The sequence below is a fragment of the Maylandia zebra genome, linkage group LG22 (genome assembly GCF_041146795.1).
Source record: "Maylandia zebra isolate NMK-2024a linkage group LG22, Mzebra_GT3a, whole genome shotgun sequence".
Classification (NCBI taxonomy): Eukaryota; Metazoa; Chordata; class Actinopteri; order Cichliformes; family Cichlidae; genus Maylandia; species Maylandia zebra.
Genome location: NC_135187.1, coordinates 18476506 through 18499293, shown reverse-complemented (window position 1 = coordinate 18499293; position 22788 = coordinate 18476506). Strand labels below are relative to the sequence as shown.

General features: G+C 40.0%; 3 protein-coding genes across 14 annotated transcripts in view; all 3 read right to left on the bottom strand.

The window, feature by feature from the left end:
- spire1a (spire-type actin nucleation factor 1a) overlaps window positions 1–6587 on the bottom strand; it is a 32824-nt gene extending 26237 nt beyond the window's left edge. For all 8 annotated transcript variants that reach the window (XM_004548088.3, XM_004548090.3, XM_004548089.3 and 5 more), the window contains exons 1-2: window positions 6037–6587; window positions 1708–1739 (exon numbers count right to left, since the gene is read on the bottom strand). In XM_004548088.3, coding sequence (XP_004548145.2) covers window positions 1708–1739; window positions 6037–6382 — 378 coding nt within the window. In that variant the 5' untranslated portion in view covers window positions 6383–6587. The remainder of the gene's footprint in view (window positions 1–1707; window positions 1740–6036) is intronic.
- A 1224-nt stretch (window positions 6588–7811) lies between these two features.
- si:ch211-215i13.3 (uncharacterized) lies at window positions 7812–11715 on the bottom strand. Of its 5 annotated transcripts, none has more exons than XR_013095376.1 (4): window positions 11419–11715; window positions 11030–11186; window positions 9312–9465; window positions 7812–9219 (listed from the first exon to the last, which is right to left on the bottom strand). XR_013095376.1 is itself a non-coding variant. In XM_004548097.4 (4 exons), the coding sequence occupies exons 1-3, from the start codon at window positions 11555–11557 to the stop codon at window positions 9340–9342; spliced, it is 390 nt and encodes a 129-aa protein (XP_004548154.1). In that variant the 5' UTR covers window positions 11558–11715; the 3' UTR covers window positions 7814–9219; window positions 9312–9339. The 5 variants fall into 5 exon arrangements, 4 of the variants coding, with proteins under 4 accessions (XP_012773695.1, XP_076735636.1, XP_004548154.1 ...); XM_004548097.4 differs by having other exon boundaries at window positions 7814–9219; window positions 11062–11186; XM_012918241.4 differs by having other exon boundaries at window positions 7812–9465.
- A 929-nt stretch (window positions 11716–12644) lies between these two features.
- atp6v1c1b (ATPase H+ transporting V1 subunit C1b) lies at window positions 12645–22630 on the bottom strand. Its single transcript, XM_014410729.4, has 13 exons — window positions 22462–22630; window positions 19762–19942; window positions 19571–19638; window positions 19302–19387; window positions 19081–19175; window positions 18796–18887; window positions 18045–18143; window positions 16359–16427; window positions 15208–15300; window positions 14826–14919; window positions 14499–14596; window positions 14278–14401; window positions 12645–13554 (listed from the first exon to the last, which is right to left on the bottom strand). Exons 2-13 carry the CDS (start codon window positions 19891–19893, stop codon window positions 13456–13458), a joined length of 1149 nt encoding a protein of 382 aa, XP_014266215.1. The 5' UTR covers window positions 19894–19942; window positions 22462–22630; the 3' UTR covers window positions 12645–13455.
- Between the last annotated feature and the right edge of the window lie 158 nt (window positions 22631–22788).

The following is a 22788-nucleotide window of genomic DNA, read 5'->3' as shown; positions in this document are numbered from 1 at the left end:
AGTGGAGCATATCCACAGACACAACAAACGAAACTTGGGCGTCAATTTCCTTGATGGGTTGGATAGAAGAATTAATTTCCACTTGCAAGATGCAGACGGGAATTTTTTTAAAGAGCAAAACCAATTTGCGTGATACCCGAGCCGAAACCTTTCCCTCCTTTTTCCCCCCTAAAGAGATCGCTATCACTCTTTAAAAAATAAATAAATAAATAAAATTTTTAAAAAAAATTAAAAAAAATCAGACAAGAGCCTTTGGGATTTGCAGAAGATTCTCTCCGAGTGCTCTTTTGGTTACATTTGTGCATAAGCTGATAAATACAGTTTTTAAAGCCTTAAACCACACTTCCCTCAGTGGAACTTTCACGCTTTGAAAAACTTGATAACAATAACCATTATGAAAGATATTATCACCACCAAAAAAAACAAAAGACAAAAAAAAAAAAAAAAAAAAAAAAAAAAAAAAAAAAAAAAAACACACCCTCTTCCCAGCTTATTTGTAGAAACCAATCATGCAATGGCAGATGCATGAACTTGCAAAGAAAACCAACCCAAGTTAAGCATTTTCACTTCTAACCAAGCTGCCACAGGTCGGCTTCAGCCCTGAGATAATCAGTGTTGACCATCAGCTGACGAAGAGAAATTCTATTTCAAACTTAGCCATGCAGGGACAGCTGCATACTGTGCATGCCTGAGATCACGTGAACAAAGACAAACATAAACTGCTCAGACCTGATGGACCAATTACACAAAGTATCCTCTCTGTACACATAATGAAGACTTCTCCTCCCAACATTATACAGCACATAGTGCTGGACAAACACACACTGGGCACATGTCCTTTTAACGTGGTTTTGGCGATGAGGTTTGACGCGATGAGAGCTAAAAATAAACCGATGAACAACAACATTCGGTGAACAACAACAGAGCTGCTCTTTTTAAGTGCAGCACAAACAATAACTGCAGAACAAACTGAAGAGCGCTACTTGTATTGCGCTCTTACCCACTTGCTCAGGTTTAAGCGCATCACAGGTCTGGCTGGGATGTGCTCCCCACCCCATATTTCTCCTAGTCTGTAAAGTGAAAATGGGCTAATGCTTAATATCTGCTTGCACTCACAAGACATGAGGGAATGTTTTTTGCAGGGCCAGAGTGAACAACGCTGCACCACAGCTGCCACGCCACCCCATTTGTAGCGTTCCTTCTAGGTAATGGGAGCAGTGACGGTCAGACTAATGGCAACAGATTGTGAAATTGTTTTGTCTGCGTTGAAGCAAATTAGTCTTCCTGTGAAATGAAAAGACTGTAAACATTTAATTCAAACGTTTAAGTAACGTCCACATGTTCTACTGGGATCACTGAAAGGAAAAAAAAAAAAAAAAATGTGTTCAAAACTGATTACTGGCTTTCTCTACCACAGTGTGTCTTTTGTCCCATCTTCCCCTCCTCACCCCACCAACTGGTCAAAGCAGATGACTGACCCTCCCTGCCTCCCTGAGCCTGGCTCAGCTGGAGGTTTCGTCCTGCTAAAAGGGAGTTTTTCCTTCCCACTGTTGCCAAGTCCTTGCTTACTGGGGGTCGTGTGATTGTTGGGGTTTACCGTAGGGTCTTTACCTTTCAGTATAAAGCGCCTTAAAGTGATTGCTGTTATGAGTCGGTGCTGCTGCTTTACCCATAAATTGAATTAAATTGAATTGAATGTGAACTCACCTCTAATGACGTAGGGGCCGACTGGTATTTATCTGTAATGACAGCAGAAAGGAGAGTTATTCACTCATACAATGAGGATGTCACTTATTGTGCAAGTAGCTGCCTGTAACAATCACCAAGTCAAACACACCCTCTTAATCATTAATGGGAACGCACTGTACAAATCATCCAAAGGCGCCTCGAAGCGAGGAAAACTTCACACGGTGTTACAAACCAAAATGGAGGTTAGAAGACGCGAGCAAAATTACTCAACGGCACTGAAGATGATTGTAAAAAGAGCAAGTTAATAAATTATTATGTTTTCCTCTCAAGTCACGGCACACTGCTCGCACATCGCCTGAGGCAGACAGAGATGTCAAAACCAGCCACTGGGGGCTGCTTGTAGTAGTATTTTCATTCAAACATCGAAACGTTGCTCTCATTCTCTCGCTCTTGTTTCCATGGATACATTGCTTAAAATGGAAAGAAAAATAAAAGAAATCAATACCTAAAGTTTATGACCTTTCAATAAATACCTGCATAAAAGGTGAAATGTTACCAATTATTGTTTTGTTTTGTTTTTAATAAATTTTTAAAAAAATGACTACACATTATCTTTCATGTTTTGGGGGAAAAAAAGAAAAAAAAAAAGACTAAGCAAATCAGGGTCTCCACATCTCTTCAGGCAATTATTTTTCCACCCAGCACTGCTGCAAGATGTCCACAAAGCATCCTAAAAATCAATAGAAATAAGCAGTTCCTTTGTATCCAGAAGAAAAATATAACAATAATGCCAACAGCATAAAAATTACTTTAAGTTTAGAAAAAGACTGCAGTTTGTGTTCAAACACGTCTGTTCACAATATCCATCTTACATGATGGAAAAATAATGCTCGAAATATCCAGTGTATTAAAATATATCTCCAAAACATCCTGACCCAACATCTAAATTTTTCCTTTTCAATACAATTTCATATATTTCATATTCCCATAGCTTTGCGATGTGGAAAATAACAGCCAATGTGGGAGAGTTCGGGATTAGGATGTGGTTTGGGTTACAGTTATGGGGTCAGGGTTCGGTGTGTGTCGGGATGGTGTTTCTACATCGCAAAACTATGACATCACGATAATGTGACATTAATTATGATGATCTGGGAACAACACCAACACAGGGATGTTGATACAGGGGTTATTTTCAGCCTGTGCAACAACTCTGTTGAGGGTACTACTGCTCCAAATGACTTCAAATCATTACAAAGTTTTTTTTCACCCATAAACAACATGAAAGAAAGAAAACGAGGAACTTTTAAAATTCCAGGTGCTGGGAGGACTAGGAATTTTTAACTATTGGTTAAAGTTAAAATTATGAACTTCAGCCCTAATTAAGTTACCTGAGGCAGCGAGTTGAGCTACCTATAACCACCGGTAAGAATGAGGCAACAGTTTAAAGTACAGAATGAAAGAGCAACAGTCCAGACTGTAAAATTAGGTCATCGCATATAAATGAGAAACTTTGGCCAGAGATGCAATCATTCTGCGTACTAACACTGGTGCCATTTAGGCTTCAACTCATAAACTATTCAAATAAAATTAGACTTCCTGCTCAAGGACACATCCATGAAAAACATTTGTTTCATAGTGTGCAACAACTCTGTTGCAGGCCACTAAATAACAGCCAACAATTACTCATGAATACTCATTCGGGAAACACTGGATCCTCTGTTTGTCCCAGCAGAGGAGCGGTGGCTCAGCCAGGACCCTTGCAGGCCAAGTAAATCTCAGCGGACATATTTAGAGGAGTGTAGTGTCAGCCTGACTATTCTGTCCATTCAAATAGCCTCTGTTCTGCTGAAAGGCATTCGCGGCTTTCACAGAGAGACACGATAATTAAGTCTTTAACCATCACTACCCGCAAGTCAAATAAATTTAGAAGGAAAAGAAGCTCCTGCTGGTATGGATCACTGAAATCAGGGTAAACGTCTCGTCTGATGCAGCATTCAGGAGAGGAGGCAAAGGTATTCTTTCCCATGCTCCATGTGAACCGATCTGACTGCAGCATGTTCATCACGCCTCGATTCACCGCAAAATAAGCCAAGACTTGGTGCTGCTTATTAGTCCGATTCTGTTTGCTGTGCGTCACGAAAATAAACACTTCTTCGCTTGCTGAGATTTCTTGATAACCACCCACAGCAGCAGTCAAAATCTTAATATAGGCCAATATCACTAGAGGGGTTGAGGAGCTTATTGTTGGTGGTCTGGGAGCTGGCCAAATCATGCCACCTTGTCACTGACTCATGCAGGCCATATGCAGGTTGCATAAGCCCTGATTTTATGCCGGTGTGGTACACTAGCCACTCAGCTGCTGGATGCTTAATAGGTCTCACATCTCTCTCATCACCAGGCCTAATAGGAATCAGGACAGGGCCAAGCTGTCCCAAAAATACTCCAGCCACCAGCGAGGAGGAGCAGCAGAGGACTCTCCCCATAATCTCGAACTGATGTGCACTCTGAAAATCAGTGCATCTAATCAACACATTTGTTCCATTTTTGGTGGTGCAAAGATGCTAAGCAGCACCAAGTGAATCTGTTTATTCTGAGAGCCGGAGTCACAGGAAGACAATATTACTGGTTAGTCTAGACAAGGCAGAGCTGGACAGAGGGGTCAACTCAAGACAGGGGGACGGAAAAAATAAGAAAGGTTCAAATCAGTTCCCCACATAATGTGGCTGCGCAGAAAGACACACCCAATCTCATCTCTGAAATATTAATGGAATGCAGTTAAAGGCATTACACACCTTTCTCCACACCTGAGCTGTTGTACAAGACTAAGCCTTTCTCCTGTGTATAGAGATACACTACAGTTTCATCTGTAGTTTCAGTACACAGAGACCTGCTGGCTTCTAATACGTTTTTCTGGTGTGGGTCTTATAGAAGTCGAGCGTTTTCATCTTAGACATCTACTCTCACTTTAGATCCAGCTTATCTTAAAGACATCATTGTACCGTATCAACCAAACAGATCGTGTCACTCCCAGACTGCTGGTTTACTTATTATTCCTAGGATATTTAAAAGTACAATTTTGACGATCCTCCCTTAGTTACACTGCAATAGGCCTAGATTGCTGGGGGCTTCCCATGATGCACTGAGTGTTTCTTTTTTTACCATGTTTATACACCTCTCTGCATTACTTATTATTAACCTCTGACTCTCTTACAGTGTCTTCCTCCCTTTACCCCAAACCGGTCGTGGCAGATATCTGCCATCCCGCCTGGTTCTCGCAAAGGTTTCTTCCTGTTAAACGTTTGGGTGTTTCCCCCCCCCCCCACTTTTGCCAAGCACTTGCTCATAGTGGGGGGTCATCTGACTGGTGGGGTTTTCTCTGTATTATTTTAAGGTCTTCACCCTACAATGTGAAGCATCTTGAGGCGATTACTGCTGTGATTTGGTGCCATATAAAAAAATCTGAATTGAATTAAACATAACTTGCTTTCCTATCTGTACAGCCAAGCACAGAACAAAAGTCTATTTACTACCCAAAAATATCTGTATAGAAAATGAGCCTGTATTAAAGAGTTCAAGGATCCTCTAAATCGCATGACGGAAACAAAAACAGAGTGGATATAGAGGATGTATACAGTCAACGTGCGTACACAAACTTCCATCCAGCTAGATTTAAATTGCGTGGAACCTCTCAGCCTACACCTGGCACCTTGCTGTTGAATGGATTCTGCCTCCTGGCCCCAAATTTGTCCCCAATTCACCCCAAAATGTCACAACAAAGAGCAGCTATGACTCATCTGTCTCCGGCCTCGTGCTTGTAGGGAGTGTTTTGTTTCACCGCAGTCTGGCACCCAAAAAGGTGCTCTGCAATTTGAACAGGTCACGTGATTTGTGTTTGCTGACTAACTGACCGCTGTACTCCAGGGGAGAGTGGCTGTGAGGCAGCCCTGTTCACAAACCAGTCTAAACAGAGCTTTAATATGAATCATGTTTGTGATGTAAATATCAGCCGCTGTTATGAGAACAAACCCGCAACGTAAATAATTCATCATACAAGCTTTCGTGGTCTTCCCCCCAGCAGCTATGCGGTGATCTATGATGTATTATTAATAGGCGCCTGTAAACAAAATCGCCACATGGCTAAAAGCAGGCAGCTACAACAACATGGCCTCTTCGTAGGGATGCTCCATTCGTTTGGCCTGTCAGGGATGTGGAGGAAAATGCTTTTTGTTGTCGTTGTTGACGGCTGCCTGTTCAAAGCCAGTCTCCCTCGTTTAACCTGTGCAGTTACTCATAGCACACAAAGCTAAAGCGGACACCTGCCCGGTCTTGGTTGGTTGATTTAGTTACCTGCGTTGTCTTCAAAGTGCAGTTTGACAGTCCCGTCTCTCCCGAGCCTCACATTCCCGGGTCCCTCAATCCTTCTCGGGTGCTCGGCTGATGAGACAACAGCAGACTTGGAGCTTCTCCTCCGGTGTTTCTGCGCTAAAGTCCGACAACACTGGTAACACACTGCCCATGCCTGCTCCTCGTTTATCGGCTGGCTGTACAAAGCCAGGATTTCTTCTAAAGAGAGCTCCTCGGCTCCGTCGCTGCAGTCCATGTTCACGTCTCCGATGCTCAAATCGGCGGCGAAATTCCGGAGAACGGTGGGCGAAGTCACCATCCCATCCTCAGTCCCCGGTCGTTTGGCCATCCTCAAATCATTTTTGTCCGCATAACGTAAAGGGGAAAACGAACAGGTTTGTCGGGTAACGTCCCAGAGCTGCCCAGCTACATGATAAGATGTAGCCTCGTCCGTCAGCCAGGTGTTATCTGTACCGTGGCCGTGGAGCACCAACGGTTCACACCGAGCCACAGCCAACCGAGAACGTGATCCGCGCGGTCCTAAAGCCTGAACGTTTAATTACCAATCAACATCAGCAACATGCCAAAACTCCTGTCTTTTATAACTCACAGAACTTCCGGTGTGTAATCAAGGGTCATATTTTTTTGATCAAAAATATAAATCAATAAATTATCATTTTAAATTATATAAAATAAAACTATCAAATATATTTTATTAAAAAAATACTAAGCATACAGTATGAGTCGACACACCTGATTTGGGCTTTTGTTTTAAAAAGGTGTGTCACAAAGGTCAACAAATCATGTGGTGGACTGTACCGTACTTACTCCTATAACTATTTTTCAAGGAAATGGGAATTGGGCGCAGATATTTCTTGAAACATTTGCAAACATACTTGGAAGTACAGGATTTCAGTCAAAAACAGAGTTTGTGCAATTCTAACCAGCTTCAAAGTCAATATTCAGTATGGCTGCCTTTAGTCTTCAACACAGCTTGAACTTGACTGATGGTGTGCTATTGTGTGTTTTTCTATCCATGTGTTTGGGGTCATTGTCATGCAGAAAAATGAAGCCACTGTCAATTAGATTCTTTCTAGCTGGTACTGCAAAGTAGATCAAAATCTCAGTGTTTTACCCCTGTCCTGACCTCCTCCATATATACTGACAATCTTAACCAAAATTTCAAATTTGGATTCATCACTCCACAAGACCTTTTGTCACTGATTTTGAGTTCAGTTCTTATGTAGTTTGGCATGCCTCAGCCTTCCGTTCCTGTTTCCCTTCCTTATGAAGAACTTATTTCTTTACCATTACCAGTGATGGACCAGCTGACACAGGACCTGACAAGTGGCCTTAGTGGCCTAACAGACTGCTTAACAGGCACAAAAAGGCCACCAAAAAAAAGAAGAAAAAAAAGAAACAACAGCAAAAAAAACCCACATTCCTCTGAAAATGGTCAAGTACAAGGACTGGATTAAAAATAATCGAATAAGCACCCAATGTCAAAAGAAAACATTTGAAAGACCTTCAGATCACCTAGAGAAGAACTATTGCTCATGACCACTTTAAAAATAAAATTAAAATGAAGTCTGTTTTCTTGGAAGCAAAGTACAAAGAAACTCATGACAGAAAACTGTTTTATAAAATGATTTGCTCACTCATCAGAGATTGTCAGAGTTGGCTACATAATGCTTGGGCAAAACTAATGAATTACTCTCTTAAAGGTAAAGAGACCATTACACATAATTACAATTAAGCCAATTTTACATTGGGAAATGTAGTCAGTAACGCTTTTGAAACTTTATCTTATAATTGAAACAGTTTATAGCTCAGTGCAAAACGGATGCTTTTCCAGTCTAATCACAATAGGAAACAGAAAAGGTTGATTTCTTTTAATTCGTGTAATGAGAAATAAATGCTCAGATCACTTGTTTTCCCCCTGGATTTCATACATTACAAAGCCAGCAAATATTTTAATGCAAAGAAGAAAAAAGTAATTTTGAAACATACACGTTGAGGTTTGTTTTGCCATCACAAATATGGCACGGTCTGTACACATTTCATCACATCATCTAAGTAAAGTCATTAAAAACTCTTGACAAGCGATCATTATCACATGCACACCATTTTAATTCAGATTCTTAAATTTATTTATATGACCAACAGATTGTCCTTCATACAATCATGTAAAGCCGACAGCCTCCGGTAAGTCAGAGCTTTTCTTAATGTGGTTGTTACCACTTTCAAACCTCTTTGTGTTTAGATATTAAGACCTCAGCTGGTCAACTACGCCATCTGCTGGTCATATGATCTAATTTGCCAGATGCCCCATCCTGAAAATCCTCCTGAGTATGCTTGTATTTACATATGTTGGATAGGCTTTTTTTAATTGATTTTTTAATGGCTTGCTATTGATCAAGTTTGGGCAGAGACTTTGATTAAATTAACATAGCACCGATCTATACATGCAGACCGGTATTAAGCCAAAAAAATTTACATGTTACAATACTAAATATAAAGTGTGCATTTTACAACGTAACAGAGAGTAAAGTAGAAGTATTGAACACAACAGTATAAAGCAAACTTTAAAAATCAAACTCTGAAAGAGAACACAACAGCACTTTGAATCAAGATTAATTGTAGGCACATGCGGATGTGTTTGTATGTCTTGCGAAAGGCTGGAAAAGGCAGTCTTTAGCCTTCGAGCTTCACGCCTCCAAGTCTCAGCTTCTAAACAGCACTTCTGGTTCTTTTAAATTAAAATTACTTACAGAATTGACTGAGGTTAAACAGCATCGGTATTAGTTCCCATACTACTGATAATCATTCACAACAAAAGGAGTATACTTGCACAAAGAACTGAAGCAAATTCTTAGGAAGGCCTCACACAGAACACACTGCTTGTAATTATCATGTGCATATGGGACAATCTGCTCTTTTTTCTTTTCTTCTTTTTTGTTTTGTTTTTTTTTCTTCACACTGGCTGAAAACAGTGACACATTCCCTGACTGGCACCATAAGCATGGGAGAGAAGCATGGTGTAAAGTGTGAACATTGCTCGCTACCCACTCTCTTCTTTGCACATGCATTTGCAATGGCACAACGAAGATGCAGCATCCACAGGTCTTTGGATGGAGACGTTTGCAGGTGCTTGTGTCGTAAATCACTGCAAACAACAGCCAGGATCTTGCAAAAAAATAGAAAATAAAAATAAATAAATAAAATCAGCCACGCACGTCTTCAAATCTCCATCTTGTTCTCTGGAGAGGCACTCGCACCTACAGCCGTCTTCCTCCTCGTGGAGGTTCATCTTTCGTCAGAGGCGTTTTCAGGTTCTGGATCGTCACTGCTGTTGGCGCTTACCGGCTGCCCATCCTTAGACAAAGCGCTGGCCTCCTTTGATGACCTCCTTTTGGAGTCACGAGTAGATTGCTGTGAAAAGATTTGGAATCCCACTTCATTTAAATGTCACCGCACTAGACAAACAGCGAGTGGGCAAAGATGGCCAATTGAGAGGTGAGTCACTGAGGTTCTTCCATGTGTGGAAGGTTAAATTATTAATACATATTTTTAACTGTCATTTAGAAAAACTGAAATATAATTGGTAAGATAAAATAATTTTTCAGATCTTTTTTTAAAGCTTATTTCAGTTTTGAGAACAACAAAAATATTTTCAATTTAAACCTCACAAAAAAGAGAGTTTCTGTTATTACTTTTCCTTTTTAAAAAGATAAACTCACCAATCACTTTATTAGGTACACTTTGCTAGTGCCCCGTTCAGAACTGTCGTAATTCTTCAAGGCACAGATTCAACAAGGTGCTGAAAACATTCCTCGGAGGATTTTGGTCGATACTGACACGACAGCATCACGCAGCTGCTGCAGATTTGTCTGTTTCACATCCATGATGTGAATATCTAGTTCCACCACATCCCAAAGGTGCTCTATTGGATTAAAATCTGCTGACTCTGGAGGTCATTTGAATACACTGAACTCATTGTCTTCTTCAAGAAACCAGTTTGAGATCATCTGAGCTTTGTGACGTGATATGTTATAAGAAGCCATCAGAAGATGGGTAAACTGTGGTCATAAAAAGATGGGCATGGTCAGCAACAATACTTGGGTGGGCTATGACATTTAAACAATGGTCTGTTGGTACTGTGGGTTCACAGTGTGCCAAGAAAATATCCCCCACACCATGGTGCCTAAACTTTTGATACAAGGCAAGATGGATCCATACCTTCATGTTGACAACAATGACGTCACAATCGATGTCGCCTATATCACCTTGCTTCTCCATTCTGGTGCTCAGTTTGAACTTTAGCAGGCCGCCTTGACTGTCTACATGTCTGAATTCATTAAGTTACTGCCATGTGATTGGCTGATTGCATTAATGAGCAGCTGAACAGGTGTGCTTAATAAAGTGGCCAGTGAGTGTACAAATGATAATGGAGGGATGTTAATTTTATACCTGACGAAGGTCAGATGAACTGACATTTTGTAATATAATGAATGAGCAGTAAGTGAGACAGTATGTGTGAACTATATTTAAGTGTCTTTACAAAATTTCCCACAGCAAAAACAAAACAATTAGCTCAAAGAGTTTCTGGTATGTACGATAAACTAATGCAAAAAATCTCACTAGAATAAGTTAAATCAGAAATATTAGGAATATCTTACATTTTTGTATTACTGTTTAATTATTTTCTTATAGCTGTCTTGTAAATCATCTATGAACATTATTGTTATGTAAAATTGCAAACAAAGCTTTTATGACATTTTAAATGCTGTGAGGCCCTTGCATAAATGGCATGTGGATGGCTCGAGCTGATTAAGCTTCTCTAGCTGCACTCTATGTAAACATGTTAAAAGCTAATGATGAATATAGTTACACTTTAATGACGATGACGGTGATTTTGCAGGTTTGGTGTGTGGCATTACTGGTGGTGCTCAAATCCTGCTCATGACCATGTGTGCAAAGATGTTTTAGGACTCACACATGCCAGTACCTGCTACCAGTGACACCTACATCACTAAAAGAGCGTCTGGGTCTCCTCTGGTGGTTGGAGCTGCTGGTGGTGAGGGCCTGCTTCCCACACTGGGTGCCCGTGTTCACCATCCTCTTCTCCCTTATGTTGGCTTCCAGAGGTTTACCTACAGGACAGTGGTTAGTGTTTGAAATGTGGCACTCTTTCAAACGTGAAAACAAGATAGTAGAGATGGCTGCGATGGCTGTGTCAGCTCGGTCAAGTTGTGGTGTGAGTGGTTTGTTTAGCTTGTGGCTGCACCCTGTCAGCATATATGGCACCTAAAGAGAATGCATTTGGATTTGCATCTTAATGGAAGATCTTTCTCTTCATTATTTTAGAGATGACGAGGCTCTTACTGTTTGCTACTGGAAGAGGGGTCTCTACATCCGTGTTAGTAAGCCATGTCGATTCTGTTTCTCTTGTCCAGCTTTCATGGTACCTCGGCTCGATGATCGCGTCCGCCCGACTCCCTCCACAACCCATCGAGATAATCATCCACGGCAGGTGTAGCTGAGGCTGACGCGGGCTTAAACACGGCTCGCTTTGTCTCACAGCATCCGCAGCATCTCCTCCCTGGCTCTCTACTAAAGCTCCATCCGTGTTTCCATCATCAGTCGGAGGCTCTGAAGCTGCTGCTCTCCTCAAACAGCAGAGCCAGCTGACCAGCACGAGCTACCTGCGTCACCCGGAGAGGGCGGAGCTTAAAGTGGCTGCTGATTGGCCACAAGGGAAATCAACAGCTGCTATTGTCAGCATCATCACTACGGCCAGCATCCTCATCATCAACATGGAAACGTGTGTGCCAAACAAAACTGCTCTTTCTGTGTTTAATGAAATTTATCGAGTTAAATCTTCACAATCAACAACAAAACGTGGATGCCAGTTTTCATATTTAATAAGGCGCCAATAAATAACTTTTTATAGGGGATCTGCATTTGATAATAATGAAGCTTTAAATGGCTTAAAATACTTTATGATCAGAGTAAACATGCCCACAAATGCGTGTGTGGATGGATAGCTGTGTTTGGTAACAGAAAATGAATAATATGCTCCTTCTTATTAAGAAACACTGAATATGTAGAGTAGGTATTTTGTAAAAGACACAAAAAGCCAAATAATGAGAAAAAACAAACATGTGAATCATTATGAGCTTGATGTGCATCTTTGTGTAAAAACACATGCATATACATGGACAAAGAGAAAAATAAGATGAACTTTGGAATAAGATATAAGACAAAACCTCACACCCTCCTGATATCCCTCAGCATTGTCACTGGAATCAATTTGCATTCATTTATCTTTGTTTTGCATCTCTTTGAAGAGTCTGGTCATTTTGCACATGGTTGTTTTTGTCTAACTGATTAGTGTATGTTTTATCTTTAAGATACGCTTTTTGTTAGTGTATCTTGTATCAACAGTAACCTTAAAATGGTCATTGTAGTACCTAAAACCACACCTTTATTTCAGAGAGATGTTATTTCCTCATAAATCGTCACACCCCTTAACAACTTAGCCTTTATCTTTTTTTCCCCCATTACTTTATTGAGCAGGTTTACACAGCATAAAAAGCCAAAGTCAAGGATCTTTCATAGAGTATTTAATTTCACATTTATTTAAATATGTGTTTTAATTTATAGATATACTGACAATACAGTATTTGCACATATACACATTATTCATTGTTCTCAAACGGCTTGATATACAGAAATCACAGGAGCATAAGATCAGCGAACATATTGCTTCTTTGTACCGTAAAATGACCAGTTTCAGTGTTTCACAGGTTTTAGCTTGAGAAGCAGAAACAACTGTCAACATCTACTTACAAACAGGCATTCCTTACAGGGAGCTATAAACACGTCACTTTTAAAAAACTGAACAAACATATTCACTGATTTTGGAGGCTTGAAATAAATACTGTAGTTAACACGCACACTGATTTATTTATTTATTTTTATTCCCACTTACCCCACATATACCTTTCATGTTAATTTTAACAAGTAGGGTATGGAAGTAGTGACAGTAAAAACACTGTATTTTACATAGCATTTGAAGCAATGAGGGAATACCAACTATTGAGATGGAGGAAGCTGTTTACTTAAGTAGTGTGGCACAAACAGAAAAAGACAACAAAAAAGTTAGCTCTCATTTAAGTATGTTGGAACAGAAGTTGTGATTAGAGACCAGTTTACCTCTAAAACAGATCCTAAGTACAGTCGCTAATCAGCACTCTGATTCCTAACAACTTATAAGGGAGGAGACCCAGGAATGTACTAGGAACATAAAACACAGGAAAAGAAGGAAGAACACAAAAAAAGTCTAGAGTAAAAATAATTTAAGGTTTGTGGATGTGAAAGTGTCACATCAGAACACTCCTGCACGTGATGATAATGTATCTAGACCTTGAAATCCAACAGGTTGCAGTCGATCTTGTAGTAAACATAGGGGTAGTACTCTTGCTGGCTCAAGTTCAGCCCCGGGATGTCCATGGAGGCCTGAAGGCAGAGAACAGTAATTATACAAGAGAATATGACAATACATTATCGTTCTCTTTGGAAAAATATTTTTTCCTCACTTAAATAAAGACCAATCAGCAACTCTTTTTCCCTTGGCCAGTTGTTGCTGGCATTTACTTTGAAACCAGTTAACTAGTACTAATGAATGCATCATGCAGGCCTAGAAACCGGTCAGCGATCAGTCAGTTATCTCTCCTCCACCACGCAACCGAAGGCCGCTGGGAAAAATGTGCATTCCCCAACCAGTTGGCAAGTGGTTGCTGCAGTCACCTGCAGCTAGCATGGAAGCATGGATGCTCTTTTCTACTCTACGTGAGCACTCAACGCAACACATCTCATTTACCTACTCACACACACATTCACTCTGGGATGAATGAATTGAGTTTTAGTACCTTACCCAATGTTATTTTGGCATGTAGACTGGAGTAGCCCGGGATCAAACTACCAACCTTAAGATTAGTAGCTGACCTGCTCTACCTCCTGTAGCCACTCCAAAAACAACTGTGACGCAAACTGGAAACCAGCATTCATCCTTTATCCAGTTTGTGTTTTTAGTATAAAGGTCATTTAGACTCGAGGTCATAATCTGTGGTGGATTCTTACTTTACTGTATAACACAGTCCTCAGATTACTTCATTTAACACTGCCAAAAAAAAACAAACAAACAGGTAAGTAATGAACAAATGTGCTGCTGAGACTCACGTCAATGATTGCAGCACTGCTGTCCAGGTGCTTGTACAGGTCGTACAGCACCTCTCTGAGTTTCTTCATGTTCTTCTTGTTGGGCTGAAGCAGCATAGCCTGGAAGTTGACTGGCAGCCCATATCTATGAAATACAAGGTAACCATGAATTTGAGAGCCTGATGGTAAAGGATGCACATCTGTACATTAATAAATTCATAATCTCCTGCAAGACAACTCACCTGAGCACCGACTCCACAAACACGCGTAGAGCTTTTATGTGAATCCACGCAATGAAGGCCTCACTGAAATTCACCTTCAGCCATCGTACCAAAGGGCCCTAGATTAAATGCAACAACATATCATCAATTTTTACCATTCTTAAAAGTAAGGGTGATAAATACCACAGCAATATGAAAATGAAACGGCATGCTTACTTTCTGATTACTAGTTAACTATAAACAGCAGCTGCAAAAGGATGTACAGATGTACTACAAAAGCAATTCTTTCTGTACAGCGCGAGCTCCACTAACTACACACATTGTTACTGAAGTAAGCAGCAGGCATACAAACTGTTTCTTCTTGTCGGTGGACAAGCGTGTCATCTCTTCTTTGTCTGCCTTCATCTCCTCCTCATTGTACTGGAAGTCCCGCACTGTAAACCTGAGCCAGGACACACAGCAGAGAGATGGCTATCAGCTTTCACAGAGATGAGTATAATCAAGCACCTACCCCCCACACACACACACACACACACACACCCTACTTAAATCCTCATGAGCCACTTATCTATTTATGGAGCATTTATAACTAAAGGAAACATTTGTCATTCAGAGAAAACACAAAGCTGGATTGGCTGGAGTGTATCAAGTGCAACACGCAACATAAGCTTTAGACATTAACTCTGAAAAGCTCATATTCTTTTGAGTAAACAGAAGTGGAAGAGTTTACTTGTTTTCTCTAGCCTTGTGTTTGAAGTCATCTACAGCTTTCCTGAAGAGGGTGACACTGAACAGACCGCTGTCGCTGTCTTCAAACAGCAGCCTGGAGATGAGGACAGAATGCACAAGAGGTGTGGGAAAATATATCAATACAGCAGAGTATTTGTATTTGTGGAGCAACAATGCAACCACACAGAGATGCAATACATTTATATTTAAATGTAAATTTAATGTTTAAAATAAACATTATGTAATATAATAAAAATACATTTCAAATGCAAATCAAACTTTTTAGTATAAAAATAATAAATTTCAATAAAACAAAATTTTTACGTTTATTTTATTTAACAGTAATTTACTTTCTTCAGCTGCTGACCTTTGCAACGTTGCAAATTGGACTGTTTAAAATAGTAATAGTAATAGTACAACAGTCCACACATGTTTGCACTCACTTAAGTTGGACTACACTTTAATAAAAACAGTTCAGTTTGTCAGAAAATAAAAATGACTGAAGTGAGAAAAATACAGAAATTCATGTTAAACCAGACGCTGAGAAGGTTGGAAAAACTGATACACTTTGGCTTGTCTTACCACCATGCCAGTTTAGAGGAGTTTAAAAAAAAGGAAAAGAACTGTTGATACCTGTTAAGTTGGATTTACTATAACTATAATTATACTATAAAGTGAAACATCCCTCACTGGTGACCATAGAAATCAACACTGGAGAATATTTTCAGCTAAGAATAAACTCTGTTTAATCAAACTATGCAAAGTGTCTTCCTGCTGAGACAGCTCCAGATTTGGATCATCAGGATGTTGAGGTCACATTTGCCCAGAAAGTCTAAACACAATGTCCTAAATCACCTGGCCATGTTGACACAGGGTCAATTGCCTTCTACAGGTCAACCACGTAACGTCTTCTATTCTAATACGGGTCAAATAATTTTTTACAGTTCACACGTGAGATGGTTCCAGTTTTAATCAGAGTCAAGCGCAAAGTTAAACTCAGAAGAAGACACAGGAAGTAAAAATTCTGGTCTACCTCAACTGTTATCATAATAACATGGAACAGCCATGTGCAATTCATGACATGCACAAATATATTTAAAAGCAGACCTTTCTTGTACCTTTTGTATTTAGCAGCGTCTAGGGAGGACTTACTTGGTGGAGCGTGGTACGACCATTTCAGCCAGCGTTTCGTATGTCTTCTGCCAGTCAGCGTAGCTCGTCCTGATGAGGGTGGAAATTAGAAAATAACATCTTTGACTTTTATTTTATTTTGATAAAAACCATTCTCAGACCAAAATTAAAAATTTAACCTTTACCACAGCCAAATTCTGTACAATTATGAAATTACTTGCTCATAAATTAATGATCACAAAACGTCTTCGCACTGTCTACAACTCAGATTCCAAAAACATTGGAGCCCTGTGTAAAATATTAAAAACCTTATGCAATTATTATGCAAATCTCATAAACCCCACAATTTACAGTAGGACATGCAAAACATCAAATGTTTACAATGACAAAATGGACAATTTAATTAAAATCTGAGCTAATTTTCAGGTTGATGGCATCAAAGCATATCTAAAAAAAAAAAAAAAAAAGGCAACAAACGGCTGGAAAATTAGATGTAAGTGGTGGTTAAAAGAAACTGTTTTCTCAACATACAATTGTGAGGACTTTCTTTAAACATATCACCTGCAATACATAATATCAACAATGACTGAAAGAAGATAAATCTCTGTGCGCAAAAAGGTTGAAAATCATTATTGGATGCACGTGATCTTCAGTGTCTCAGGCAGCACTGCATTAAAAACATGCGATTCTGTCATTAAAATCACTGCGTGGGCTCAGGAACACTTCCAGAAATCACCATCTGTGAAAACAGTTTATTGCGCCATCTACAAATGCAAAGACTCCACACGTGAATGTGGTTAGTGTTGTTTCTCGGCACTGCTTTATATATAGGAGAGTGACCTCTCAACCTCTGAGGATCTTTGAGCCTCTCTATGCAGGTTTCCGTCTGATTGGCTGAATCCATGGCTGGGCCAGGTGACATGCCAGCTGCTGATTGGTCCCTATCAACATCTGGTATTTGAAAAAATAAAATAACATAAAAATCCTACTCCCAGCAGCACTTTCCTAACAGAAATGACAGCAGCAGCGTTCTGGTCCTGCCCTCGGCCTCCAAACCTTTGGTAGTTTTGTGCATGTTTTTTGTGGAGACACATTAGTTCTGCTAGACCCTGTGACTGTTAGCTGGTGTTTATATTTTGTACATACCTTAACTCACTCACTGTGTGAGTGTATCACTAAAGCAGAAGGGCTGAACTCCCTCTTCGTTTCTGGCTTGTGAGTTTAGCACACTTTTTGTTTGGTTTTGCTTCACGTAAGGATTAGGTAGCAGTGTTCCTTAAAAGTTTTTATTTGTTGTTTTGGCCTCAGTTCACCTTGAACTTTTTTTGCTCTGAGTTATGGGTATATTGGCCTTGCAAAACATGGACGCAATATCCTTTGACATGCCTCCTTGTCAAGGTCATGCGACACAGTAGTTTTTTTAGACATGGCCTTGTTTTTGACACTTGTTAGCATCAAATTCAAAATGACTTATTTTATATTAAAATGGTACATTTTCATAGTTTAAACATTTGATGTTTTCTGTGTTCTACTGTGAATAAAATGTGGGAATTATGAGATTTACAAATCATTGCATTCTGTTTTTATTCACATTTTACACAGCGTCCCAACATTTTCGGAACTGGGATTGCACCATGAATAGAAGCGCTCAAAAAATAAGTATTCACAAGACACACACACTGCATACAATGACGCTGGTGCACTTACTTTGGGACGACCACCAGCATGGTAATCAGGTACTCTGAGTCCAGCACAAAGTCCTCTTTCTTCACTATGTCAGCCAGACTTCTGGTCATCAAGCTCCCCCTAGAAGAAAGACACATGCATATACACAGAGCACAAGAAAACAGACGTTGAATAAAGTTACATACTAACAGTATTGTTAACATTATTAAAGCTAAGATGTTTTCACATTATGCTCAGGCAACAACCTAAAATATTGTTTTACTCTACAGTGATGAGAAAAACATCCTATACATGTGACAAAAATGCACATAACATACAAATTTTCAGTGCAACTCTAAATCCAGCTTTTTTTTTAAAAATTAAAAAATAAATATATAGTGTCCATGTGTGAAAGCTTGTAATGCAGAGCACCCAATTCCACAATATCAATGAAACACAATGAATGGAAAAAAAAGCATGGTTTTTGTTTTTGTTGTTAACTTTCACTTAACCAAAAGTAACTCTTGTGAGATGAATAATTTCTTTTGCATGAGCGCTCTGGGCCAACATAGGCCCATATTTATGCAAGGGTGCGCTGTAGTCTGAGGGACACACATTTCATTACGAGGCTCAGCACAGATGACTATGTGCCCTTTAAATTCCTTGTAATCACACACAACTCTTCAACCATGCACAGATGGACTCCAAGCAGACTTGAAACAAGTACAACAACAACAGCTACTCGTCCACTGTGTCCACAAACGTCTGTGCTAGTGACGGCTGTTTTACTCACGCATTCTTCCTCTCCAGATTCTGCAGGTTTCCCTTTAGATTGTTGTAAGCCGAAGCTCTGGCCTTCAGGTCGTTGTCTATCTGAGTCACTTGCTAGAAAACCAAGCAGGTATGGGTGAATACATCATCGCTGATCAGTGCAGCTGGAAAAATCTGATATAGTCAGTGTACTCTGGGACAATTTATGTCTTAATACAATAGATGAAATCTCAACTCATCAACCAGGACTTCAGCAATATACAACACAATGCATTAATAATTAATTTACAAAGAGAGTTGATTTTACCTTGGAAATGATCTCCGAGATGTTTTTCAGAGACTGTTTGATCGGATATTTCGCCATATCCCACTGAAATCTGGTGACATAGGTGACCAGGTCAACTGTATCAAGTAGAAACAAGATCAAAGACATCAGCATCAATCTCCATTTCCATATACTTTAATAGCTGTAAAGCAAATAGACTTGTTTTTTCTAAGAAGCTGCCTGATTACGTAAGCAGAGGTTACCTCCATTGGCCAACAGGTTCTCCTGGACTTTGTCTCGGCTGTCCTCCAGAACATCGGCCATGTACTGAGCAACCTTCTTTACCACACTGCATCCGATTTCAGGATGAGTAGTGAATAGAAAACGAGCAGAGAGAACAGAAAAACGAAACAGCAATTAGCATGATTCTATCTAAAGGTTTCTTTCACTCTTTATAAAACTGAGCTCACAACTCTTCCGCTGCCTGACAAACACATTACACAAAACTCTGTCATGTTTCAGTAAACTTTACCTTTCCACAAAAGTGTCTAGTTTAGCCAGCTCATCTGACAGGCCAACTAAGACATCCAGAGTCCCAACCTGTTAGAGGTAGACCAGAAAACATAAGCAAAAAGGCAAATAATGGCCACGCTGGTGTCCACCTATGCATTCATCACTGAGGCCTTAGCCACAGAGGACTGCTGTGTTTTGGGGTTTTTTCACCTTGAGGTCAGGGATGTTGAACTTGTTGTTAGTGGAGAGGTTGTTGGTGCGCGTAGTGGCCACCATCAGCTTGTCCCAGGTCTGCTGGCAGGTCTTCTCCCCGGGAGCCGAGATCAACCAGAATTCTGTCATGGCTGCTGGCAGGAATTTTGTCCCCCGTGCCGCTGATGTAAGGAAGTTACTGAAGGTGAAAAAACAAGATTTAATTTTTTCATGTTATGTTTTCGATTTAGTGAATGGGCAGCACTACCTGAAATGCTACAGTAAAATCCTAATCTGATAATATAATAATACTTATCTAATGCTTTGGAGGCAGGTTATTCATTTTGCATCTTTACTTAATTAACATATGAATGCATGGCTTTTACCTTTTACTTTTACCTTTAGACCAGACCTGGGCCCAATGTACGGCCATATCCAAGCCATTGGTTTTTCCTGATTGGCCCATTTTAGGTTGGTGGGAAATTGGAATTAAAATGTAAATAAGTATACATCATGCAGCTTGTCCTGTTTTCAGTCTCAAAACATTCTTTGATAAATTCCTCACCATAAGCTGTAATGAGATAATAGCTTACAATTTTTTCTGATTTTGTGGAGATACGCAATACAAATTTGCTGTCTTTATTTTCTTTTTTAATGTACATAGGTATGTTTATGCAAGCATGACTGTAAATGTTCCTTTGGAACCAACATTTATGAGAAATGTGAGTTTGCTAGTCCTGAAAGATGAGTGTAGAGTTTTTAATAAGACATGGACTGAAGTCAGAGGTAAAGCTGTGTGTTTGTTTGTGGAGAGCAAATTGTTGTTTAAGGATTACAGTCTAAATCGCAATTATGAGACTAAACACACTGAAAAATACAAGAACTTGACTGATGCATAGCAGGGACGGACGTCTGACATTTAGCCAACAAAGCTGCAAAAGCAACAAGGACTTTCTTAACCAAGCTCATCCAGGAAGTGAAGACCAGCTGTGTGATTTCCCACAAAAATCGCAAAAACACAAGTTATCCAGCTTCTGATGGAGTTTACTAGAGCAGCGGTCCCCAACCTTTTTTGCGCCACGGACCGGTTTATGCCCGACAATATTTTCAAGGACCGGCCTTTAAGGTGTCGCGGATAAATACAACAAAATAAAACTAGTACCGGTAATGAAAAAAAGAAAATTTATTCATAACACACGTGAAGAGACCAAGGAAAACAGAGTAAACGATAAAAACGATAACAAAATAACGCTGAAAACCAATAAAAACCCTGAAAACTATACATTTCACACCTGAGCCTCAACTCTCGTGGCCCGGTACCAAACGACTCACGGACCGGTACCAGTCCGAGGCTCGGGGGTTGGGGACCGCTGTACTAGAGTGTGTGGAAGACAGCTGACCTAATGTGCCTTGAGAAAAAGAAAGATTTGAGAATATAACCCTCTCCAGGTGAACCAGACCAAGATAATTCGAGCATATTGCTGGAAATCTGGAGCCTCAGTTAAAAATACGAAGCGGACAATTTTAACTTTTTGTCCACAACACAGGATAGCCAAAGGGTTTGAGATTACAAAGGAGTTAGCAGCTATGTGCTCAATGAAAAGTAAATGTATTGGCTTTTATATAGTGCTTTCCTACTTTACTTGAGCGCTCTATACATGCCTCATTCACACAAGCCCTTTTTCCAACCTAAATGGTTCCTATCTGACATTCACACTCTGATGGATGCATCAGAGAGAAGCTTGGGGTTCAGTATCTTGCTAAGGCATGCAGACTGGAGCAGTCAGAGCTCAAACATCCAGCTTTCTGATTATTAGAACACCTGGTCTACCTCCTGAGCTACAGCCACCTAGTGTTGTGCAGTCTTTGCTAAAAATGAACCATGTTGTTGATGTTGTAACTAAGATTGTTAAAATGCATTCTCAATAATCCAGATAAGAAAATCCCAAAAAGTTGATTCTGTTTCTCTGGACGTACAGTTAGCTTCTTGATTCATTACAGGCAGAGAACTTTAAGTCAGTATCACTGCTAGATTTGTATTCTTCTCTAAAAGTTAAGGAGGCACGCTCAGAAGATGTGAGCAAACATTATCGGTACAAAGTTTAAGAAATACAGATCAAATACAAAAGATCAAATTAATATTGAACAGAACTGAGTTCAGTTCAATGGTGTGGCTATCCACAACAGACCCTGCTTTAAACTGTGTTCTCACATCTTTTGATTAAGAAAAATCTCAGTGCTTTCCGATCACTTTGCATTAGACAGACACACACGTCAAACTAACACTGAATGAGTCATGTAAAAATCCTCTTTCTTCCTCTTTTGATTCTTATTTGGTTCTGAATCTTGAACTTCCTCATTATTTCCCACTGGTTTTAAAGAGTCCCACAGATATACAGAAGTGGCTGATTTCATCACAGCTACACAGGAGAGACAGACAAGTCTCCATGTCTGCTGACTGACTGTCATATGATCAACTTCTTGTTGATGCAGACCGCTAAATAGCGACCCTCCTCTTGATTAAACACACAGAATGCCACATGAATAGAAACCGCCGCTCTTTGATTCGGTATCAGGGAAAGGAAAGAAGAAAAAATCAGTGACAGCAGAATAAACCCGTTTCATGCAGTGTTAGCTTACTGCTGCTACCAGCAGCTTGTTTATCAATGTAGCCTCACGGTGTCACGACGTCACTAACCGAAGCACCGCGGTACTCACCGACGCGTTTAACGGCTTCAGCGCGCAGTCCACTCGGTATATTTCAGCCAAACACACGCAGTTTCCTGCACATAGCGCAGACAACAGCGGGTTTTAGACACACGGGGCTCCTTCAACAGAGCATCTCACTCAAAGTCAGCTGATCAGAGGAGGAAATCTGCGCGTGCGCAAACGGCTGTCACGTGTCTTAAGCAGGTTGTACTAGGAACAAGGAGACTTAAGCATAAAGTATAATTCATTAAAAGTAAAATTTACCTTATATTTAAAAAATACTTATCAAACTAACACTGAGCAAATAGTTGATGGTAATAAATAAATAGTAAAAGA